The sequence below is a fragment of the Magallana gigas genome, chromosome 3 (genome assembly GCF_963853765.1).
Source record: "Magallana gigas chromosome 3, xbMagGiga1.1, whole genome shotgun sequence".
Taxonomy (NCBI): domain Eukaryota; kingdom Metazoa; phylum Mollusca; class Bivalvia; order Ostreida; family Ostreidae; genus Magallana; species Magallana gigas.
In genome coordinates, this window is record NC_088855.1 from 3,887,969 (window position 1) to 3,910,087 (window position 22,119).

General features: G+C 35.1%; 1 protein-coding gene across 11 annotated transcripts in view; it reads left to right on the plus strand.

Moving 5' to 3' along the window:
• The first annotated feature begins 10,298 nt into the window (after nucleotides 1-10,298).
• LOC105347050 (titin) overlaps nucleotides 10,299-22,119 on the plus strand; it is a 45,546-nt gene continuing 33,725 nt past the window's right edge. Inside the window, exons 1-6 of one of the 11 annotated variants that reach the window (XR_010711707.1) lie at nucleotides 10,299-10,467; nucleotides 11,692-11,850; nucleotides 12,378-12,487; nucleotides 16,253-17,331; nucleotides 19,446-19,521; nucleotides 21,858-21,976. Coding sequence is in view for 8 of the 11 variants with exons in the window: in XM_066078128.1 (XP_065934200.1) it covers nucleotides 16,627-17,331; nucleotides 19,446-19,521; nucleotides 21,858-21,976 (900 nt within the window). In the remaining 3 variants the exon portion in view is untranslated. Of the gene's footprint in view, nucleotides 10,468-11,691; nucleotides 11,851-12,377; nucleotides 12,488-13,269; nucleotides 13,417-16,252; nucleotides 17,332-19,445; nucleotides 19,522-20,050; nucleotides 20,164-21,857; nucleotides 21,977-22,119 lie in introns of those variants that run through there. The other 10 variants (XR_010711708.1, XR_010711709.1, XM_066078128.1 and 7 more) reach the window with 10 other exon arrangements.

Sequence of the window (22,119 nt, forward strand, 5' to 3'; positions counted from 1 at the left end):
CTCTTATACGTACGTAATGGTTTTTTATTTTTGCAATTAAATTTAAAAAAAAGTTCTCATCAGTGTGTTAGATAATTTATATTTTAAATGGCCAAAAGAAGAGTTCACTGCTAGAGCAAAAAAAAAAACAACAACTTTATGATAAACGTGATGACTTCAATTTTTCTATCGTCAACTTTCCTTACTTATGTAGAAACATACCTTCATCTCCTGCAGTTTTTGGAGTTTTTGTCTCTCAAAACGAGGCAAGCTACTGACAAACAAGTTGATCAAACTAGATTATCAACAGTCTCAACTGAAGTATTCATTTTGTAAGCAAATACAGTCTTCCGCTATATAGGTCAAATGGTGACTAACGTTTTACATACCAGGCCATAATTACCACATGTAGTATTCACCGATTTGTCTGCGGATTTTCCCGTTTTTCGCGATTACGACAAAGAGCACACGGCTGGTATGACCGGTCAGCCGAGGATGCTCACGCCACCATGGAACCTGATTCACCCTACAATTTTTGAAGAGGTCCATGTTTGCTCTGATTATTTAGTTAGATATTCTTTAAATAGTGTCATTTCCCTCAAATATGAAATTTCACTTATGTTACTTTTATATTTCATAATATTGTTATATGCCAAAAGGCGACGTTGAGGCAAACAAGACACACAAACAGACGGACAAAATGTTGATAAAAAAGCCTCAAACTCGAGGACATATTTATCTTTATAAAAACAAACAAACACGTGACGACAAAATTTAAAAAAATATATGTTTATCTAAATATTTGAGATGAGAAAACTTTTCAAAGAGATATATATATATATATATATATATATATATATATATATATATATATATATATATATATATATATATATATATATATATATATATATTAAGTGACATCAAACCATTTGATGTCTAAAATAGTCAAAAGCAGATAAAGAATTAAGCATATTTTAGTTGTTTTTGGTAAACATGAAGTTGTAAAATATACAAGTAATATTTATCAAAATCACTTGCATTTCTGTAAATTTCAACGGAAAACTGTTGTTCATTTATACATAAAATATGTTGAATAAAATCAATTATAAACATCATGGGGACGACAGTGTATTATTTAGTGCCTCAAATAGTTTTCAAAAAGCTATGTTATAAACTTTTGTTCTTTGAGCATGTTAAAAAGTTGTAAATCTTAGATTTTACCATATAAAAATTCCGACAAAAATTTGAAGCTCATGCCACTCTTTAAATCCCAAAAAGATTAATGCAAATAAAATCACATGGATAATTCCAATTTAAAAAGTCTGATTCCAAAATGTTCAGCACCCATGAAAACATTTTTTTAAACATCTTTGGATTGTTTTTGTCAATATTGAATATTATGTGTTTGTTTGGATTTATACACAACAAGCTTCTTTTTAACTTTTCTTGTTTTCAGCACCGAAGACAAAATGGCAAGGGTAAGGCAAACTCAGATATCCAAATGGAGCAAGTTCGATCCTAATTCTTACTTTTGACGTCTAAAGGATACACCATATTAACTCCCAAAGCGGCACAACCAGCGGCCATTTCCAAGAAATCCAAACCCATGTCAATTCCGGTGACCACTAACAGAAAAATGGCGACCTCATCTCTCTGGCCTTGAAGATACAATTGGAAGAAGATCAAGGCCGCATTAACAGTCGAAGTCAGCTTGAAGTAGGCCAAACAGGAGTGAACCTTTTTGTCCGATATGTTTTGTTTTACTCTATAGACCACCGTCATAATGAAAGCGACCAGAGCCAGTAACCCCATATACACATAGAAGACGTACATCCATTCCACACTGGCGTAGACAAAGCCGTAACGTATAATGACGGCCGTGAACTCAGCAGCGTCGAATCCGTAACCTATCCACATCCGAAAGATGAAGAACGTGGAATATTTCTTGGAGGCGTAGAGCTTTTTAGCCAGAACTAACGGGATGTCCATAGCGTCTTTGGTGTTGAGTTAAAAAATTTTACTGGTTGGCAGATCTACAAAGTGTTGGCGTGTTCCAAACAAACCAGATAAGCTACCGAGAAACTCTCGTTAACAATTTTTTTAACAATATCACTGATATGCTTGAAGACCATTATCAACAAATCAAAACTGGGTACACATGAATTGAATGGATAGGTCTATGGAGCACACGTATAAAGGAATCCAAAGCTGTAGATACTTATTTACTAGAACACAGTGGTACATAATAAGGTATATACCGGTACCCCTTCTAGCAAGGAAGATAACTCATAAAGTGAAGATAATTCTCAATGACATTGAAATGTTTAAAATTCAGTAAAAAAGTAATCTTTGAATACATGTATAAAAGCTGGACTTTAATCAAATATTTAAAGACTTTACAAGAATAATAAAACATAAGGCGTTTGCCTTTTACTTTAAAATGGGATGGGCAAAGATTACAAATAATTCCTGGCAGTGTTGCTAGTATTATAACACGTTTGGAATGTCATCATTTGGTACAAAAACACAAGTGGTCTTGGTCAAACCAGGCTGAAGCTAGCAGCCACTAACAGCAGCCACTAAGCCCGTAGAAGCTAGCAGCCAATAAGGAAATTCATCAAAGTACTGAGAGTACTCGAACAGAAAAATTATATTTCACTTAATTATCGACATATTTTAATTAATATCAAAATGATTAATGCTCAATAATTTGTACGAGCATTGACGACTTCCAAAGCAGTAAAGCTCGCCTGGATAAGAGTTATAAATGCTTCTATGTTGGATAGAAATGAAATACGTCTATACGGGTCATAAGTTATGAAAATAATGTTATCTTAAGTGTAGACTTATTGATACAAATAGAAAAACTATATGCATCGTATAAAGTGATATGCAAGCGTATTATTATATAAAAGAAATGATAAATGAAAGTAAATTAAAAGGCATAAAACGACACAAATACAATTAAAAACCCAAAACCAACTCAGTGTGGCACGATAATTTGTTTACATCAAAGTTGAACATGTGCGTGTTTGAAAATTTATTGTCGGGCCTTTTTACTCCCCCGGAAACAACATCAATCGAAAATTAAAAAGACATCGTATTATTACGAATATGAGACAGTAGAACACCCAGCATTGGGATTTTTTTCTCATAAGAAAATAATTATATGTCGCAGTCAAAAACAGCGAAAATCATCAGATGAAATTGGGATTATTTTGTCTCGGCCATGTTTTGACGTGAACCTTCGAATACAACATTGACAGTGAAAAGGATCGGTTTAGCTCAGCCGAACTTTGTCATATTTTAGCATTTGACAATGATATAGGGGTTAAAAGTGGTCCATTATCTTCCTTATCTTTGAAGTGTGCATCAAACAAATAACGGGGTAGTGTAGGGGGCATATTGGGCTATTATTTCACGGTCTCAGATTTGGGCTGTATGGGTACCACCAAGTGGCTCCCAGGGGTTCTGGCTCATTTCAGGGATTTATATCTCACTTGAGATTGGCCACAAGACCTTGCAAACACTTGGATTAGGTATAGGGCCTCAAGAGGTATTCATAATAAGCGTTAGAGGGCACCTATGACCCCTACAAGGGTTCGGTTAGCTCAGCCGAACTTTGTCATATTTTAGCATTTGACAATGATATAGAGGTTAAAAGTGGTCCATTATCTTCCTTATCTTTGAAGTGTGCATCAAACGAATAACAGGGTAGTGTAGGGGGCATATGGGGCTATTATTACCTGGTCTCAGATTTGGGCTGTAGGGGTACCACCAAGTGGCTCCCAGGGGTTCTGGCTCATTTCAGGGATTTATATCTCACTTGAGATTGGCCACAAGACCTTGCAAACACTTGAATTAGGTAGAGGACCTCAAGAGGTATTCATAATAAGCGTTAGAGGGCACCTATGACCCCTACAAGGGTTCTGTTAGCTCAGCCGAACATTGTCATAATCCAGGTGTTTCCAAGTTCTTGTGGTCAATCGCAAGTGAGATATAAACCCCTGAAATGAGCCAGAACCCCTGGGAGCAACTTGGTGGTACCCCATACAGCCCAAATTTGAGACCTAATTAATAGCCCCATAGGTCCCCATACACTGCCCTGGTATCCGTTTGTTGCACACTTCAACGATAAAAGAGATAAAGGCCCGCCTTTCACCCCTATATCATTGTCAAATGCTAAAATATGACAAAGTTCGGCTGAGCTTAACCGACCCTTTTCATTGTCGTTGTTGTTTTTTTTTCGAAGGTTCACGTCAAAACATGGCTGAGACAAGATAATCCCAATTTTATCTGATGATTTTCGCTGTTTTTGACTGCGACATATGATAAATTTTTTTGAGAATAAAATAACAATGCTGGGTGTTCTGTCGTCTCATATACGTAATAATACGATGCCTTTTTAATTTTCGATTTATGTTGTTTCCGGGGGAGTGAAAAGGCCCGAGGATAATTTTTTAAACACGCACATGTAAACAAATTATCTTGCTACACTGGATTGGCTTTGGGTTTTTATTGTATTTGTATCGTTTTGGCCTTTTAATTTACTTTATGTCTTTTATATCATAGTAGGTTTGCATATCGCTTTATCCGATGCATATAGTTTTTCTATTTGTATCAATAAGACTACACTTATGATAACATTATTTTCATAACTTAAGACCCGTATAGACGTATTTCATTTCTATCCAAGAAAGACGCATTTATAACTCTTATCCAGGCGAGCTTTACTGCTTTGGAAGTCGTCAATGCTCGTACAAATTACTGAGCATTAATCACTTTGATATTAATTAAAATATGTCGATAATCAAGTAAAATATAATTTTCTGTTCGAGTACTCTCAGTACTTTGATGAATTTCCTTATTGGCTACTAGCTTCTACGGGCTTAGTGGCTGCTGTTAGTGGCTGCTAGCTTCAGCCTAATCTTGGTCAAGGAAGAGTGAAATACCATCCAACAGCGCAGGGCTGCAGCCGTTCTCTCATCTCTCTGAGTTACACTAATCTGTTTGTAATTTTAATGTCTTAGTGGAGTCGTCTCCTGAGTAAAAGTAATCAGACAGGTCGTCGGCATGGTCTATGCCCTACTGAGTGGACAGAAATATCCATGGAATACCTCGTCCTCTTTTGATAGTGCACCGCGGTATCCAATATATCACAATAATGAACAGAAATCCAGACATAACACATCCTTGCCTCACTCCTACTTCACACCAGTATGGCGTTCTTCTGCATTAATTCTCTATAACACAAATAGCATTTCCTTCACATGATATCCAAAAATTGTTAATATAAATTTCATGTAATATTCGTGAATAATATTTGAACAAAACTTAATGTACAGTCTATAAATACTATTGTACATGTAGGTTGTAGATCTATGGTTTGTAAAGTTCAGAAGATCTAAATCTTCAAATCAATAGATTTATGTTATTGTCATCACTGTAAGTAAATAAAATTTTTAAAATGAAAATCCCAATTGTGTCGAACATGCGAATTTTAAATGACAGCATCAAGAGTTAACTTCTCTATCATGTGTGCTTGCAGCACCAGTTTCGTGTTCAAACTCTCTAATCGAACTCGACCATTTATGAATCGGGTTCGGAATACCTAACCGCAATCCGCGGCCTAGACTGGATAGCCTGCCCTTGATTCCATACGCTGCCGCTAGGAAATTCAATTAATTTAATTAATTGATTATACGAGGCGCGCTCGTAATCAGTGACAGCGAACCAGTCTATCCGCGGCCAATATGAATGATGCAATTATCATGTTCATAAGGACACGGACCAAAGATGCTTTCCCATCTATTTGTAGGAAGCTTGCGATGCATATTCATCAAGATCTGCAAATAAGCTGGAATAAAAAATAGGAGTATTGATTTTCGGTACGAGTATATTGCATTACTGCAGTAAGGTTTAAGCAGCATAGTGCATACCTGGTATTGGCGGGGATGGGTGGGGGTATTTACATTTACTTACAGGCATCTGACAGGTAATTTAAAGAGATGTACTTATTTTGATTGATCAGATAATGTAAGGTAAACCTTTTTTTTTTTTACCAAAAAGCAAAAATTATTGAAAGAATTCATTCCAGTTTTCAAATTCAACTTAAGTGAACTCTGTTGAAAGGTTTTGAAGAAACCACAGTGAACCAAGCTGAGAAACTATCCCATGCTCTTTGAATTCCCAGTCAGAGTTTTCTAGGGCCTGTGATTAATCCAATCAAACCATCTAGGTGTTATAGAAAGACAATATTGTAAGCCGTGGGTTTTGTGTTCATTCCACTCCCACAAATGGGGAAGTATAGAATAGACACAAAACATGTGGCTTGTAATGATGGGTGTATTTATTGTGAGCCAGAAAAAATAATCCTGATTTGTTTTGCCCTGACAAACCCTATGTTATGACAAGGGAAAATGTGCCGATGCTGCAGTATGGAATTTATGTTGCTGTTGAAAAAACATGGTAATGAATAAGTATAATTTCATGAAAATTTTTCACACTGAATGCACTGCCACAATATACATTATTTTGTACATATTGGTGTTGCTAGAAAACAAAAGTGCTGAATAAATGTTGAATAGTTTAAAGTTTAAAAATTAAGCAAAGTGAGATATAGGACAGCTCTGGGAGCGTCCAGAAACTTTTATCCTGTTCTAGCTAGTTCTGTCACGTCTCCTTTATTTTTGATACATTGTAGAGGAGTAGGAGTTTTATGTAGCACAGAATGTTGAGTTTCAAGGATTGAAGGAGTTGTGTTTCTTTGCATATGTAAACAGGGATGTATTCATGTGTATACTAACATATATCCGTGTACATCCCAGATGTTCATCACACAACACCTGGAAGAGGATGAATGTTTTTTAAAATTTATCAAGGATGATTTAATAGATAGAATTATTGTCCTTTTATACATGGAAATGTTCTACTGTTAGCGCTCAAAATTTAGTGCGTTCTTTCTCAAGATTTCATCATGAATATTAAGCAGAAAGTATAATGCAAAATTTTACTTGTGAGTGTATAAGTTATGTATGTTTATAGTATCTACATTTTAATAAGGATATTGATATTTTTCACATCACAATTCATGTACCAGGTAACTTAATTTGCATGAATTAGGGTAAATACATGTAGTACAAAAGAAACCAAACAGCAGACTAAATATTTGTATCAGTATTCTTAAATGTTTTTGTCCATCTGTTTTCATTAAGAACACATCAAATTGTAAACTGATGGAAAAGTCTTTGAAAATTGATTAAAAATTACAGGTTGAAATTTAAAGTTATTTTTAAAAGTTTGGAAGATTTTTATGATGACATTTGAGACAGTATATTTAAATGACTGATGATGTGTGATAAAATCTGTCAAGCTCTTTACTCGCTGTGTGGTATTTTATCAAGTCTCTTTGACTGCAACTTAATGAGCTAGAGGTTCAAAACAGTGTTTAAAAGACAATTAATCTTCAATCAGATGAAGTTTGCATGCAGTGCAGTAGGTGCATACAGTGTTTGTCTTTTCTTTCTCTTGGTGATTTCTGGAGAGATTACCTTGACCTTTACACAGATGACACCCCAGATATGTTGACCTCTCAAGGTCTGATTACAACTGTGTCAGCAACATGTAAAAATCTTTTGAAAATAATTCTGAAGTCTAGTGATGAAAAGCTTTGTCTCTTTAATAAGTCACATCCTGTATGCCCAACATTCTTTTATAAAGTCATCATCAACACTATCATTCTGTCTGCACCATCTGATTCTCTATTATTTTAAATCAGTATTTGTATGTAAAGATGTTATTGTATATTCTCTTTCAACTAATAACTGGTACATATGTCATTCTCTTACATTATTTATTACAGTTTACTTCATATGATCCACTTAATTAACTTTTTTCAGTGTCTTTTCTTGACATGGGAGATCTTAGGGAGCTAGAAAGAAAGAGGCTGCATGAAATGACATGATAAAATGTATCTTGTGATGAAATCTTTATGGAAAGGACCTCCTCAGAGGACCTCTATGATGGAGACTTCGTGAAGACTTGTGCTATGTTGACCTCTCCTATGAGATATACAGGATGAGGTCCTCTAAATTTGTGAGGCACATAAATGTACTGTGAACATCGTTTATACAAGACTGTCTAAACAATAAAATCACCTTTCCAGTGAGATGTACAGCTTGTGTACAGCTGTCCTATGAGGTAAACAGTATGAGGACCTATAGATTTCTGAGACATAGAGAAAACACCTTCACTCCAAGAGGTCGTATCCTATAAGGCATGCAGTATGAGGATGCTTCTTGTATTGGCTTTCTCATATGAGGTAAACAATATGAACATCTATCCTCTGAAGACATTAAATTGAAATACCATTCTTGAATTTTATTTAGTTTTAATGAAGTATTTCCTGTTAGTGCCCAGTATGGGGCCTTTTTGTGAGGCCTCTACTGGTAATTTTAGGACCTTCCTCTTGGTGAAACAGTATGAGGACCCTGATGGTGAGACATGCTATATGAATTTCTTTTTTCAGACATGCATTAGCAAAGCTTACAGGACTGTTTTAACAAGACATCTAATATGAGGACCTTGAAGTATACAGCATGAGGATTGAGGACAGCTCCTATGAGGCATGTAGGACCTTTTCTGTGAATACGTACGATGAGGACCCTCTCTTAACAGGTCTTATGTGTTGAATGTAGTTGATATAAGTAAGTTAACAATGAAATGTTTTCTTTAGTATTCAGTACTTTCCTTTTTCTGCATCAAGCTTTGTCAGTTGAGTGTTGATTTGTACGTAGCATTCAGAACTTTATTGTGAGTCTCTACTCAAATGTTTACCACTACTAGAAGCTTTATCTTAATTTCACTGTCTCTATCTGATGTTTACGATTTTTGTTTAAATAAATTTCCATTTTTTAAAATGTATATGTTACTTTGAAGTTCGGTTCAAACACATTGGTGCCAGTAAACAACACGCAGTGTTGGTGTTTGAATAATTCAGGAGATCGTCCCTGTAGGTAAAAACTCTGATCGTGTGGACTACAAATATTGTTTTCACAGTTAAATGACACGAGGACATAGGCAATTAATTCCATTGATAACAATAACAGATTGGCGTGAAAACAGAGTGCAGGTCGTTTACAAGTCAATCTTTATCTTTGATTTTTTTTCCCCGTTCCTGAATTGTTCTTTTTTGGTCAGCCAGTCAGGGTTCCATTGTCCTGTTTGCCTTTATTGCCTCTGGTAAAGAGAAGCTTCCGTAAGCAATTTGCCTGTCCTCTAGTCCAGATATAGTTTATCATTTAATATTTATTTACCAATCAAGGGCCCTCTAGGGACATGCATTATTTAAACAATATATTAAAATAAATCATTTTCAAAATACACAGAATGAGAAATGTCTTTTATTTTTACAATGATCTTAGAATGTTTCCTGGTATGAAAATGTACATTATCACATGGATGTACGATAATTTTAAAAAGTACAATATTTATGAGTATAGTTTGTTAGATTTACAACAACAAGGTTGCTAGCTGAATAGTTACAGAGAACACGAAGGGACGGTGCCTGTGAAAAAAAATATGCGTATACATGTATTTAAAAAAATCACTCTCCAGTTTAAAGAATCATATCTTACAGATTAACACCGAGTTTAAAACCTAATACCTACAGCTGTTTTGTTTCTTGAATAAAGATGAACTAGACAAAAAGATGTTAAGAATTCTTTGAATTTACTCAAATTGATATTCAAGTACTCTTTGTTTGCATGGAGTTTATAGGAGGGTAGGTTTTGGTTTAATGTTTTGCCATTAAACGATACCATCGATTCAACAGGTGATACAAATGATATCATTTTGATAAAGGATGCATTGAATAGATGATATCAATTAATGGATATATTAATTTGTGCCTAATATGTAAACTTCTATTTCAATAACAGTCCTCTGTATAAACCACATGTGCTAATTAAATGTTAAATGTGCAAGACTCGGCTTGCATAATTCATTTTGAAGTGAATGGATTTAAACAGAACACTTGCTGATCCTTATGCATTGTTCTCCGTTATGCGCTATGACAGCATGCGTAACTTAATCCTCCAATATAGATTAAGGTGGAAATCACCTCTCAATGAGCCCAATCCACAGAACTGACCCATGAAATCTGACAATACGGCAGAAAATGTCTTCATAGACCTGAATAAACAAATATTTGATCTCATTTTATTGTCAAGACTTTTAAATAGTTATAGTCTAATTAATGAGCGTTGTATTATTGAACTACAGGAAGTGCCTTAGCGCGGAGTGGGTGATTCGATTACTTAAGTAATATTGAACATCAAACAGTTCCCTTTTTACTTATAGATGGTCATGTGTGTGGTTTGGGGATTGTGTATGACATTGTCGGGGCTTTCTTTGGTGGAGAGTTCTTTCCCACACCTGTTTCCACTGATTTTGAAGGAGGCCGATTGTTAAAGAAACAAATGAAAAGTAAGTGTTGGGAGTTAATATACATGTGTATATAATGCAATATATATCAGGTAAAATAAATATTATGAAAAAGAAATTTGTGAATGTTTAATATTTTAAAATGTGTGTTTATTGTAAAGAGATTGAATGCAGAATAATATATATTAGTCCTCAGAACAAAAGCTTATTTACTTCAGTGCATAAACAAATTTAAAGGTAATATATTCTGTTATACTTATCAGAGGGTTAGCACATGTTATATTTTGAAATTACAAAAGAATTTTTGTTTCTTATAAAAGTCACTCATACTTCCATAGAGGAAATTTTTTTTTTCATTTCCTTGATATCCTTTTCTTGCTTTCTGTAATATTGTTAAAGATACGATCTTGAGTGCCAGGACTAAAAATGATAGATATAGTGGTGATAGTTTATAGCAGATCTCGAGTTGGGCAGGTGTCCATATTAGAAATACAGGTGACGTCCCTGTCAATACAAGCTAGATCACTGATATCAAATCGCATACGGAAAATAGCGATCCTCAATGAATGTGATTAAAACCAAGAAAGCGCAATGAAGGAAATATTAAGCATTGTTGCAAATTAATTTGCATAAGTGTATGCAAGCAGAAACGCTTTAATCGTTATCGTCTGGTTTTACATGTACCAATGTGAAGTGTATGGAAATGACCCCTGTAAAATGTATCGTCTATAAAGTGATAAAGCTGAGTTCGAAATCGGACAACCACAGCTGTTTTGTTTCACAGGGAAACGTGTCATCACAGGTGAATATCACTGAAGCTGGTTAATGCGACAGCACATTACAATATATGTTTTGGTTTGAAGAATCTAGGGAAGTTAGCTTTTTAACCAGTGCACAAAGGACACTTTATTCGAAGGATAAATACAATGTCAAAATCTTGATAGCATTTCTAATGAGCCCCTCATGTAGAACAAAATGTTTGATGAGTGTATTAAATGTCCATGGAAAGTCACACCCATGTGTCAAATGTTTATAAACAATCTGCACCTGAGTGGTGCATAGATCACATTGGCAGGCTGTGTGTAATAATGCATACATCAAGATAATGTATAGGAGAGTGGAGTCCCTACATGTTATAATTCTGATACAGCAGGTAGATTGATTCAGTTCACCGGATTAACCCTCCATCTCCATGGCTGATAAATGTTTGGATGACATTTGTTTGCATATATCTACTAGTTTATGTACTTTGTTAATTCTACGCAGTGACAGTCCCCAGCAGCCGTGTCCGCGCTTGATGTCAATTGTCTGCTGAGTGGGGTGGGGCTCTCATCTCCTGTCTGGGCTTCATACAGTGCATGTCCCAAAGGCATGAGGACCAACTTTTACTCAGGGTCCACCTTACCCCGTGGTACAGCCAGGTAGGTAAGTAAAACGCTCACTGATGGAGACACTACGGTAGCTAGAAAACACTGACCGTCCCTCACTAGCATTGAGGTTCTAATTAGTGGAGAATTTACAAAGTAACCATCTGATAGGCAGAATTGATCATTTGTGGGAAATGAATTTTTAATGCAATTTACCTGCCTGATCCTGATTTTTATTTTTTGACGGTGTTAATTTGGACCAGGATCTCATGAATAATCAATTATCCTAACACACAGTGCGGCCATATAACTGATCCAACAGGAATCAATTCAATACTGTTTTATGACTCTTCACCTAAGCTTTGTGTATTGTGCGATTCAAAAAGATGATGTTTACACGTCAAGCTATATCTATTGGCCATTTTTTATGTACACACCTATAGCATGTAATAGCTATTGTTAAAACAAAGAGCCCAGGGGCACCTGTACAGGTAAACAGGTGAACTGGTGACCACCTGTACTAGGTATCTCTCCACTTCTTCAGCGGTGAAAGATAAAATGACTTTGTCTCTCCCTCCATTTCAGAGTCTACCTGAGGGTTGCGAGTTAGACAGAAATTAGCAGGGATAATATGTTCCAACTGGTGGACACTACCTATGGTCAGAAGATTGCACACCTGTATATTATCAAGCCAGGTATGTATATAACCTAAAAATTAACATGTAAATTTCCTCATAATGCAAAAAAAAAATAGGCGCAAGTTTATTCTGTTGTTGAAGGTATATATTTACATGTCATTTAACCAAATTGGAGCATGTATAATGTGATTCAGTGTGGCTGGTCTTTGTTGCAGTAGGTTGAATGGTTTACTATTTGTGTGAACTGTAGAGATCCCTCTTTGTGGTCAGAGAGACTTTTAATTGTCACAGGCCCACTCAATGAGTGGCGGAATGTTTGAAGGTTTTTAGGTCCAATTTTTTGTGGTGAAACCTCTTTTGTTCCCTGGATAAAAAGTGACTCAAGTACATTTAAAAAGTAAATGTATGAGATATAATTTAATTTGTCAGATTAAAAGGTTATAACAGACAGATGACTAAAATGTTTTCTTTGGTAATGAAGTGTATATTAGCGTCCATCATCGAGTATAATTGCCCTAGGGTTTATCTCTTCATCTGACAACGGTCCATTTTACAGCAGGGTTGTTTTATCTTAAAGGCTGAGTGCAACTGGTATATGATACCAGTGATTTTAAACTTGATTTTGACTTTTTGTGAATGAGGGCCATTGTTTGGGAGGTTTGCGGTAAATGGTATCATTCAGGGTTCAGGGTACAACCCCTCGGTGTCAAACGGCCGGACAAAGAGCGGGGTACAGAGCTAGCTGGCTAAGCAATACATGTGAGCTGCATGAGAAAAATGCATATTACCTGGAGTTAAGTCACCTAATGCTGGCTTAATGGATTAACGTGATTAGTCTGGGGATTTAGAAGCCATGCAGTTAAATGACAAGAAAGGGAAGCTCAGACTTCCTAATATACATGAAATATTGCAGTACAGTGTGCATTGCTTTCCATGATTTGGCAGCTTAGGAATATTATTGTCAGTGAAGAGCATTCTGTTTTAAGGTAATATACCGCTTATATTGAAAGATAACAAGCGACAAGAGGTAGATTTACAGACAGGGTGTGCAAATGTCAAGCAATATTGCCAAACAAAGCAATCCCATCGACTGAAGTTGGATTGTTGGGATCATAACTTTGTGTGCAGATCTTGTTCATATAGGGCACCATAGTCTTGTGTAAGATGACCAGAAATTCCAAATATTGCATAACATTTAATGGCTCCTGGATGAAGCAACTTTGGTGTAGGACCACTTGAAGAAACTCTCAGGCACTGTTTGCTTGTACTTCTGATAAAACTTCAATGGGAGGAATACCTACTTCATTGGGCTTGTTTGGAAATTGTCTAATTAAGAGCCTTAATGCTCTGTAGGTGGGATATTATAGGCCCTTGACAGACGGTAAATATTTGTGGCTATCACTTTCTCTTTCAACAGTATGGTCATGGGAACTATATAGACTTTGTTATATGAACTTCTAATGAGTCTGTTCTGTTATGTCATTCTGTATCTTGAAGTGCTTGGTAATTTGATTTGTGGTGCTATATACATAAAGCAGGAAAAGGAACTGAGGGAGTTTTCTATATGGTAAAAGCTGCACTTATTGCTCATGTACTGTTTGGACCAGAAAAAGCTCTGTTTATCTATGTCTTCACATTGTTTGTCCAGCTTTTGTCTGTCTCTAAATTTAAGTGGCTCTTTAGATATATAGATACTTGAATCTTGGAATAGAAAAAATTCTAAATAACTGCATGGTGCAATGGCCTATCTTGACCGTCTGAAGTATAGATATATATTCCATTGGTATTATTTATAATGCATGCATAAACATTTTTCACTATTAGCTATAAATGTACATGTATCTTGGCAGATGTTCTTTCTTAGACACAAGAGTTATTGTTGTCCAGAAAAGATACTTGTCTTTTAAATTCACTTCTTAACGCTGATATTTTCGTACTTAAGGTTTTGCCATTACCTTTGTTTGATGAAATTTGAGATTTATGATGTCCCCAGGCAGAGTCTTAAATGGATTCTGACAGCTCTAGCTAATATAAATTGGTGAATGCCATGCAATAAACTTTCACCCCATTCTTAATCCAATGGATGTATTAAATCAGCTGTTTCCCTGTTGATGATACTTAGGTGCTAGAGTTCCCTCCCCCTGTCACCACAAAGGGAGGTAATAAGAAGTTAACCCTGAGTTATGTGTTCACTGGAGGGAGTTGTAAAATATTACCTGGACTTTTTCTCAATCATCCATCTTGGCCTCACAACAGTGATTTTGAATTGTGTGGTCTAATCTGTTGAACTGTGTGTCAATCCAGAAAGATCTCGGGATTATAATTGTCACTTGCCGGATTGGAGAGACTGTTGGAAATACTGTTTGCTTAAATGATGTATTGGAAATTTTTATCGATATTACAAAAACACATTCCTAAGTTATCTCTGGCATGGCCTTGCTTAGCTGTTGGTTAAAGTAACTTTGGTTGTTCCTTTTCATCATACCTAATAATTGATTATTTTTACGTTTTGATTCCAAAATAGGTACGCTATATTCATTTCTTTGCAAAAATATTTTTTTTGAGTTTCTATATTGAGTTGAATTGAATTAAAATATTCATGACCAATTAATATATTTTTTATCAGAATGATACAAATTATTGTTCTTTTTTTGCATTTGAGAGTCTGTAACAAAATTTAGCTACAGTATAAATAAATGCATTATCACAGAAAATTACATTCTGAGTATATCCTCTCTATCATCTAGAATACAATTACATAAATGTAGAGAACTGTCAAGATTGTAGTACTTGAAGAATTTGATCAGTGTGGATCCTGTTGTAATTCCAAGCACTGATGGAGGACCCTTGGTCTTGATGGATCAGTATGTCCCTTCATTAATTGCTCGTTAGGCTGTCATTAACCTCTGCAGAGTGCAGCCGGCTTTCATCTGTATTATTACAGCCACTTTTTGTCATGTCTACAATGACATGGTGTGTGTCTGCTGTTGGTACACAGGTTTTAGCATGTTCAAAGGCTCAGAATTTTCTGTCAACACAGACTTTTACACTTGTCTACTTCACAACGGTACAATCAGTGAGCGATATACAATAGGAAGAAAAGGAACAACCTTGTTTGGACCTATGAAATGATTCCAAGGGGCATCTGGTGTTTCTTTATAAAAAAAAATGTAGTTCACTTTGGAAAAGTGCATTTTTTAAGAAGTCTGTTTTAAGATTTATATATTTTAAGACATTTTGACCTGTTTTTTAAAAAATTAAATGCAGTGTGAAATATTAAAGTCACAGCATGAAAGAAAATGTTACTCAGTCTTGTAATCTAAATACATGCTGATAATCAGAAAACTATATGACATCTCACTTACCACAAGTAAAGTGGAAGCTTCTGACTTTCAACATTTTCAACAGGTTTTTTGAAATTACATGGTTTTTTTTAGCGAAGATGATCTGATATTCCTTGAGTTGATCTTTGTACAATTTCATAAAGCTTAATTTATCCTCTCATTTAAATACTGAACTTTATTTGAAGGAGGAATGCTTTAAGTTTTCACATTGTGGTTTTAGTTTTTGAATGCCCTGGTGACAACTGCTGTTATATATATTCAAACGTTTTTACCTCATTTGAATATGTATGTCTAGAGGGATTTGTACAAAATGAGCACTGTAACTTGATGTTCCCTGCAGAAAAAAATAAAAGGTTTTGAAATCTAGCAATGATTTAGAAGAGCTTTAAATATTAACAGTGCATTAAATCTCCATAAAAAAATCTATAGCCCATGTAGGTAGAGAATGACATTTTTACTTTTGTCACTTTATTTTCAGGTTACAACAGATCTTGTTAGCCGAGTTGTGGGGATGATACTGATAACTGACAATGAACTGTGAAGATTTCAAGATCTTTAAAAGACTGATCAGCAAAGTTAGCGCATCAGCTGGGCTGGAACAAGATCTATCAATTAGTTCGCTCAAAGAAGCACATCATTACCCCATTTTATGAGTAGATCCCAATTCTCCACTTCAAAATCTCAGACTTCAACAATTCATGCAATTACCACCATTCTGTTTTGTTTCAAAAAAAACTTCACTGCCTTGAACATATAAGATTTTCTTGATTGTACCTCAGAAACGGATTTGTTTATTTGTGAGACATTGTGTTCAGTGGAAGGATAATGAGTTTTTGTTGGAGAATGTAGACAATGGCGGAAAATGCGAAAATGAAGGACACCTTTCGTAGTGTGTGTTTCCATTCACTGGAACCTTCCAAACCCGCTACAATCACAGACTCGGACAGACAAAAGAAACTCTTACAGAGGATTGAAGAGAATCGGATCCGAACTCAAAACGCAATCAAAAACTGCAGAGAAAATGACTCTGTGATGAAGAATGATCAAACTAAATCTAGTCCTGGAGGATCAAGAAAATCAGTTTCTCTGTCAAGTAAAAAGATTAGTGAGCCAGAGGCCAGTCCCAAAGAAAGAGGAAGAAGTAGATCTAAGGAAAGGTCATCTGAGGATTCCAGTAGGTCAAGGTCACAGCATAGTGATGACCCTGAAGGTTGTCATGTGAACCACTGTATCAATGGAAGGTCAGATGTGCCTCTCTCTGGATCAAGTGTTTTGCTAAGTCCAGACACTGCTGAGTCCTTAGATAGTATAAAGACAAAAGGAGTGGCCACAGAGCAGAAAGAGCAATCAAGGAGAAAGTCATCTCGGTCCAGAGACAGGCTGAGTGTGAATGACCTGCCAGACAGACCCCAGGCAGCTCCCAGAATGTCACGGAGTGTGTCGGATCCAGGAGGGGGTCAAGACAGCTACACAGGGGTGATCCGGAGTGTCTCCCAGGGGTCAGAGGGTCACGAGACAGAGGAGTGGAGGGCGGAGCTGAGTAGCCTACAGGAAGAGGTGCAGTCTGTTTTATCCGTCAGATCTGGTCCCAGGGCCTTAAATCTTAGGCTAGCTAACTTTTGGTCCCTGCAGTCTCACTTTTTCACTACCAATACACATGTACATGTATATATTCATTTTGAAAAAGTGAGACCAAGATCAAAAGTAGGCTCATCTAAGTTTTATGGCTGCAGAGCCAGGTCCATTTTTTGTCTATAATAATGAAAAATCTTTAATTGTAAATGTCTCATGAATGGCCATGATTATCATTAATTATTCTCTTAAATCAAATAAGTGATAATTAACAACCAGGATATATGGTAAATGTGCTAAAACTGTCTTTTAAGTGCTAGGTTCATTGTGGCACCAACTTTACTCTTATAAATTGTCCTTTATCTGGAATTTGTGACGGCACTTTTTTCATCATGTTTAAGGTAGTCCTATACTCGGCACTAAATGGGCTCAATAATTAAAAGCTTAGCTTTAAATGATAAATATACAGTCTAGCAATACATATACAAAAGAAAATATGTATGTTTACATGCTAGTTTGTTTGCTATCACCTCTCAGACGGGTGTACCCCCTTGCGAAAATTATTGACAATTATGAAATTTGCCAGACGTCCGTTTTTCCTAAAAATAATTACCAATTTTGGGAAAATTAGAACTGAACATACAAAATAGAATATAAATATTTATTTAAGCCATATCTCATCAATAATTTTGCGCAAATTTTTGTAAGTAAATACGCTTTATGGACCTGATGTACCATAATAGAATACAAAAAAATGCAATGCTAGTATCGCGTTTGGTAATTTTTTTTACTATTTTATGGACTCAAACTTAAATTCATGGTGTTTATTCTATAGATTGACATCTTAGAAAAAAGATTTGGTAAAATAAATTATATGTTGACGGATTACTTTTCACGCTATAAGCTCTAAACCAAGTAGACCCTGACGAAAAAATCCGTAAAAATCACATTTTGCTACAGTTTTCTGCCTAGATCTGTCAACAATGTTAGATATCTTTTAAACATTAATTAATTGACGATTGATTAATTTCGAAATAGCTTCTGTCTCTAAAGTTAAACCGGTTTTAGTAAAAGAAAAGGAAAAATTCGAGGGGGGGGTGTCAAAACAAAGAAGATATAAGCATACCTGAGATCCTGGTTAATCAGAAACTTCGTTTTTCATTTTACTTTAACAGAATCGAGTTTCTCAACATTAATCATTTCTATCTCTCATTGAATACATATATTACCGTTCTTATTGCTTATTATTGCCATTGTTTACAACAGCGATGTAGAGCAAAATCAATACCGGGTATCAAAAACGCTTTGTAAAAGTCGAACCAATATTGTAAAATCCGTATTATGACGTAGTGCGATACTCGGACTACTTTAACTTAAACATTGTGCTATGAATCTTATTTGATTAACCGTTTGTGCCTTGCTGTTGGGGATCAGATGGACTAGTCAAGCATTCCAAGAGGGATAACTCTAGCATTGCTATATACTACCTGTGAGCTTCACTGCTGGATACTAGTATATAGTGAATCAAAGCAGAAATAACAAAAAACACTCAAATTGATGATTTTCATTGATGTTCAATGAAAGAGTTGTAATAATACAAAACCAGTATTTTTGCCCCAGTTGTAACATTATATGGATTTAAAGTGTCTGTTCAATTACTGTACATGTATGTAAGTGTTGAAGTCCAAACATGTTACCTGTTTGAGAGATAATTCTTGATAACTGTTAAATGATCTTAGAAGTGGGAAATGAGTATAGGTTTTGTCATGTAACTACCTTGAGGATAGGTATATCGATATCTACCTGTGTGGGTGGTGCGGACTTGAAGTCATTGTGCCCCAATCAACATGCTTTTTAAATTACATAAGTGTATGGGGGTCTTACTCATTGTGGTATTTCAGATATGTTGAATTTCTTACATTTAAAATATAGTAGACAATAGGTGTGAATATAGATCTATCACCATTCAGATCTTTAATGGGATCGGCACCTCCCCCACGGTCTGAGTGTTTTTTCGTCAACATGTTGATTTTTGTAAACAATAATTTAAATGTTGTTAATTACGTACAATAAACTATTTATCTTTTGCCTGTTTGTAGTTGAGGAAATGTTCAGATTTCACAGAGAGAAGAAACATCAGAGATAAAATTCGGAAACTGCGAGAAAAGAAACAGGGTAAATTATCTTTTTCGATTTTAAATTTTCCTTTTTCTTATACACTGATTAATTTTGAATGACAGGCTGTCTTGTGTTTGTGTATTGGAAATTCTTCAGTGACAATGATGACGTCCAGGGCTGTCAAACTGAATTTAAAATTATATCTGGCATGAATTAAATGCCATCTTTGCAGGAGTCCGTTTATGATCTCATTTCATTGCATTAAATCAATTTAGCGTACGCTTTAATGTTTAGGGTAGCCTTTTAACTGACTGACAGTATTTTACGGTGAAGGGCTGTAGATGTACGGGTATCAAATTCCTGGCACCAAATCAGACCCCTGACACTTTGATGTCTTCTGATGAAGAGTATTGTCTTATAAACAAGGGACACAACTCCAAATCATGCCGATCAGACATCTAAGATAAGAAGTTTACGACCCTAAACCCACTCAAAACATCTACCTCCATTCAAACAGCCCATAAGCACACGTGTGCATTAAATGATTAAGCATTTGCTAATTTATTGTAGGTATTCTTTTGTCTGTTTAGCATGGAAGTTCCAAACAATTATATTTAGATTATTCGGTTAATGACAAATTGATTTTCATATAATTTGTTTGAATAAGTCAGGAGTGAACAGAAATGGTTCTCCTTAAAGGTAAAATTATTATTATTACTAATTTACATTTTATTTGTATATCCCATTTTTACACTGAATTGTCAAATTATTTCATTTAGTATTTCTTTAGTTGTTTTTCCTTTAAATGAAATATTTTGTGTACTTTGAAATTACTGAATTTGTAAAGATCAAGGATCCGTCATAGACAATTATTATCATTGTTGATTGTGTTACAATAGAAACGGTACGTAAACTAATACTGTCACATGGTTTAGATGTAATATGACAGACACGTATATAAAACATGATAAAATGCATAGATTTTGTTAAATAAATTCATCTTTGCTGAACAAAATTGCCATCAGTGTCACTGAGGCTGTCAGTATGGGGCTTTTGAAGTTTCACTCTGTTAAACTGATATGTTGGTTGTCAAACTTGGAAACACTTCAGCTTTCCTTTCTTTACTTTATGATGCCATAAAATCAGAAAGCTTTTAATAGAGTTTCTTAATATTGCTCCGTTTTATGACCACATAATTTGGATAGAACACTCGATAAAATTCATGTTAAAAAAAGGTGAATATTTGTCAAGCTGTTAGGCCCTACTAGGTCTGAGGGCTAATTATAGGGTTCACCCTAGATGCATTGAATTATCCGATCTCAAATGGGAGGTTATTACAGAATTCCGAGGAACTTTCTGATGACAATTCCTTGTCAACCTATTTGTAGAAGAAATGCTCTATATCATTTTAAAGAAATTAGGTCTTGGATTTTAACATTAATGACAGAGGGATTTCTGATTTGAGACAATTGGAGACAATTGGTATGTTTGGAGTAGGAATATTAGCCCCAGTTATCTAGAAATTGATCATCTGCAATTTGTCAGTCACAGCATAAACTGATAAACTGACCGTTATTACACACCGTTATACACAAGATATCTATTCATTTTGAAATATTGTGAAAAATTAAACCGTTTAAATCTGTTGCCTAACATGAGTTTGTAAGTTTATTATTTTTCTAGGGATTAATTTTATAAAAATACATGTACCAGGTATGAATGTTAACAGGGTTATTCTTGTCTTTGGTTATTTTAACACAGATTATAATTCATAATATTACATTTGCGTTACTATTTGAAGTTAGCCCTGCGTTAAATTTGCTAACGGTTAATTTGTGTTTGTAAAACCAAATTAAAAGAATTGAATTTTAATTACTTATCAAGTATTATTTTTAATATTTAATAACAATGATCTCTATCTATATTAAATGTAATACTGTGGTTTCATCAATATTCGTTGAATACCAATTTCCGTGGATTTCGTTTTTAAGTTTAACCATGAATTTAAATGTTCATTGAAGTGCATTTTCTACTAACAATTTGTATTGATAGGGTCATTAGCCACGAAGTTACGTATCCTTGAAACTGTGATTTTCACTTTATCCATGAAAATTGATTCCCTTGAATATTAATGAAACCACAGTAATATATATTTCGGTGTATACATCATTTTATTTTTATGTCCTTAAGAGTATTGATCCCTGTAATTTCTTAAAATGTGGTCTCTGACAAAAAAAAATGGGGGCTAGCGAAAAGGGAGATGATGAAATAACTACCGATATATGTACAATATTAGATATAAAAGAATCACAAAAATTCCTGAAAATGTGTAAATTAGATTGTTAAGATCTGATGATGGATTGCTAGATGGGAGTTTTTATATCTAATTTCAGAGCTGAACGTTGCAGAGATGGGTCGGTGCTCTCCCCCTCAGTGTGGGCGTGGCAGTGACATCACAGAGAAGCTCCGAGAACTAGACTCGATCCAGGACATCCCAGAACTCAGAAAACTGGTAGGTTCCTATTGCAGTCTTGTCCGAGTCCAAATTCTCAGCCATTCTATGGAATCATACAAATATTATTTATATATTTATCATAAATTTTATGGCTACCCCTCACTTATCAATTAACATGTCCAACAAATTATGAAATTTCT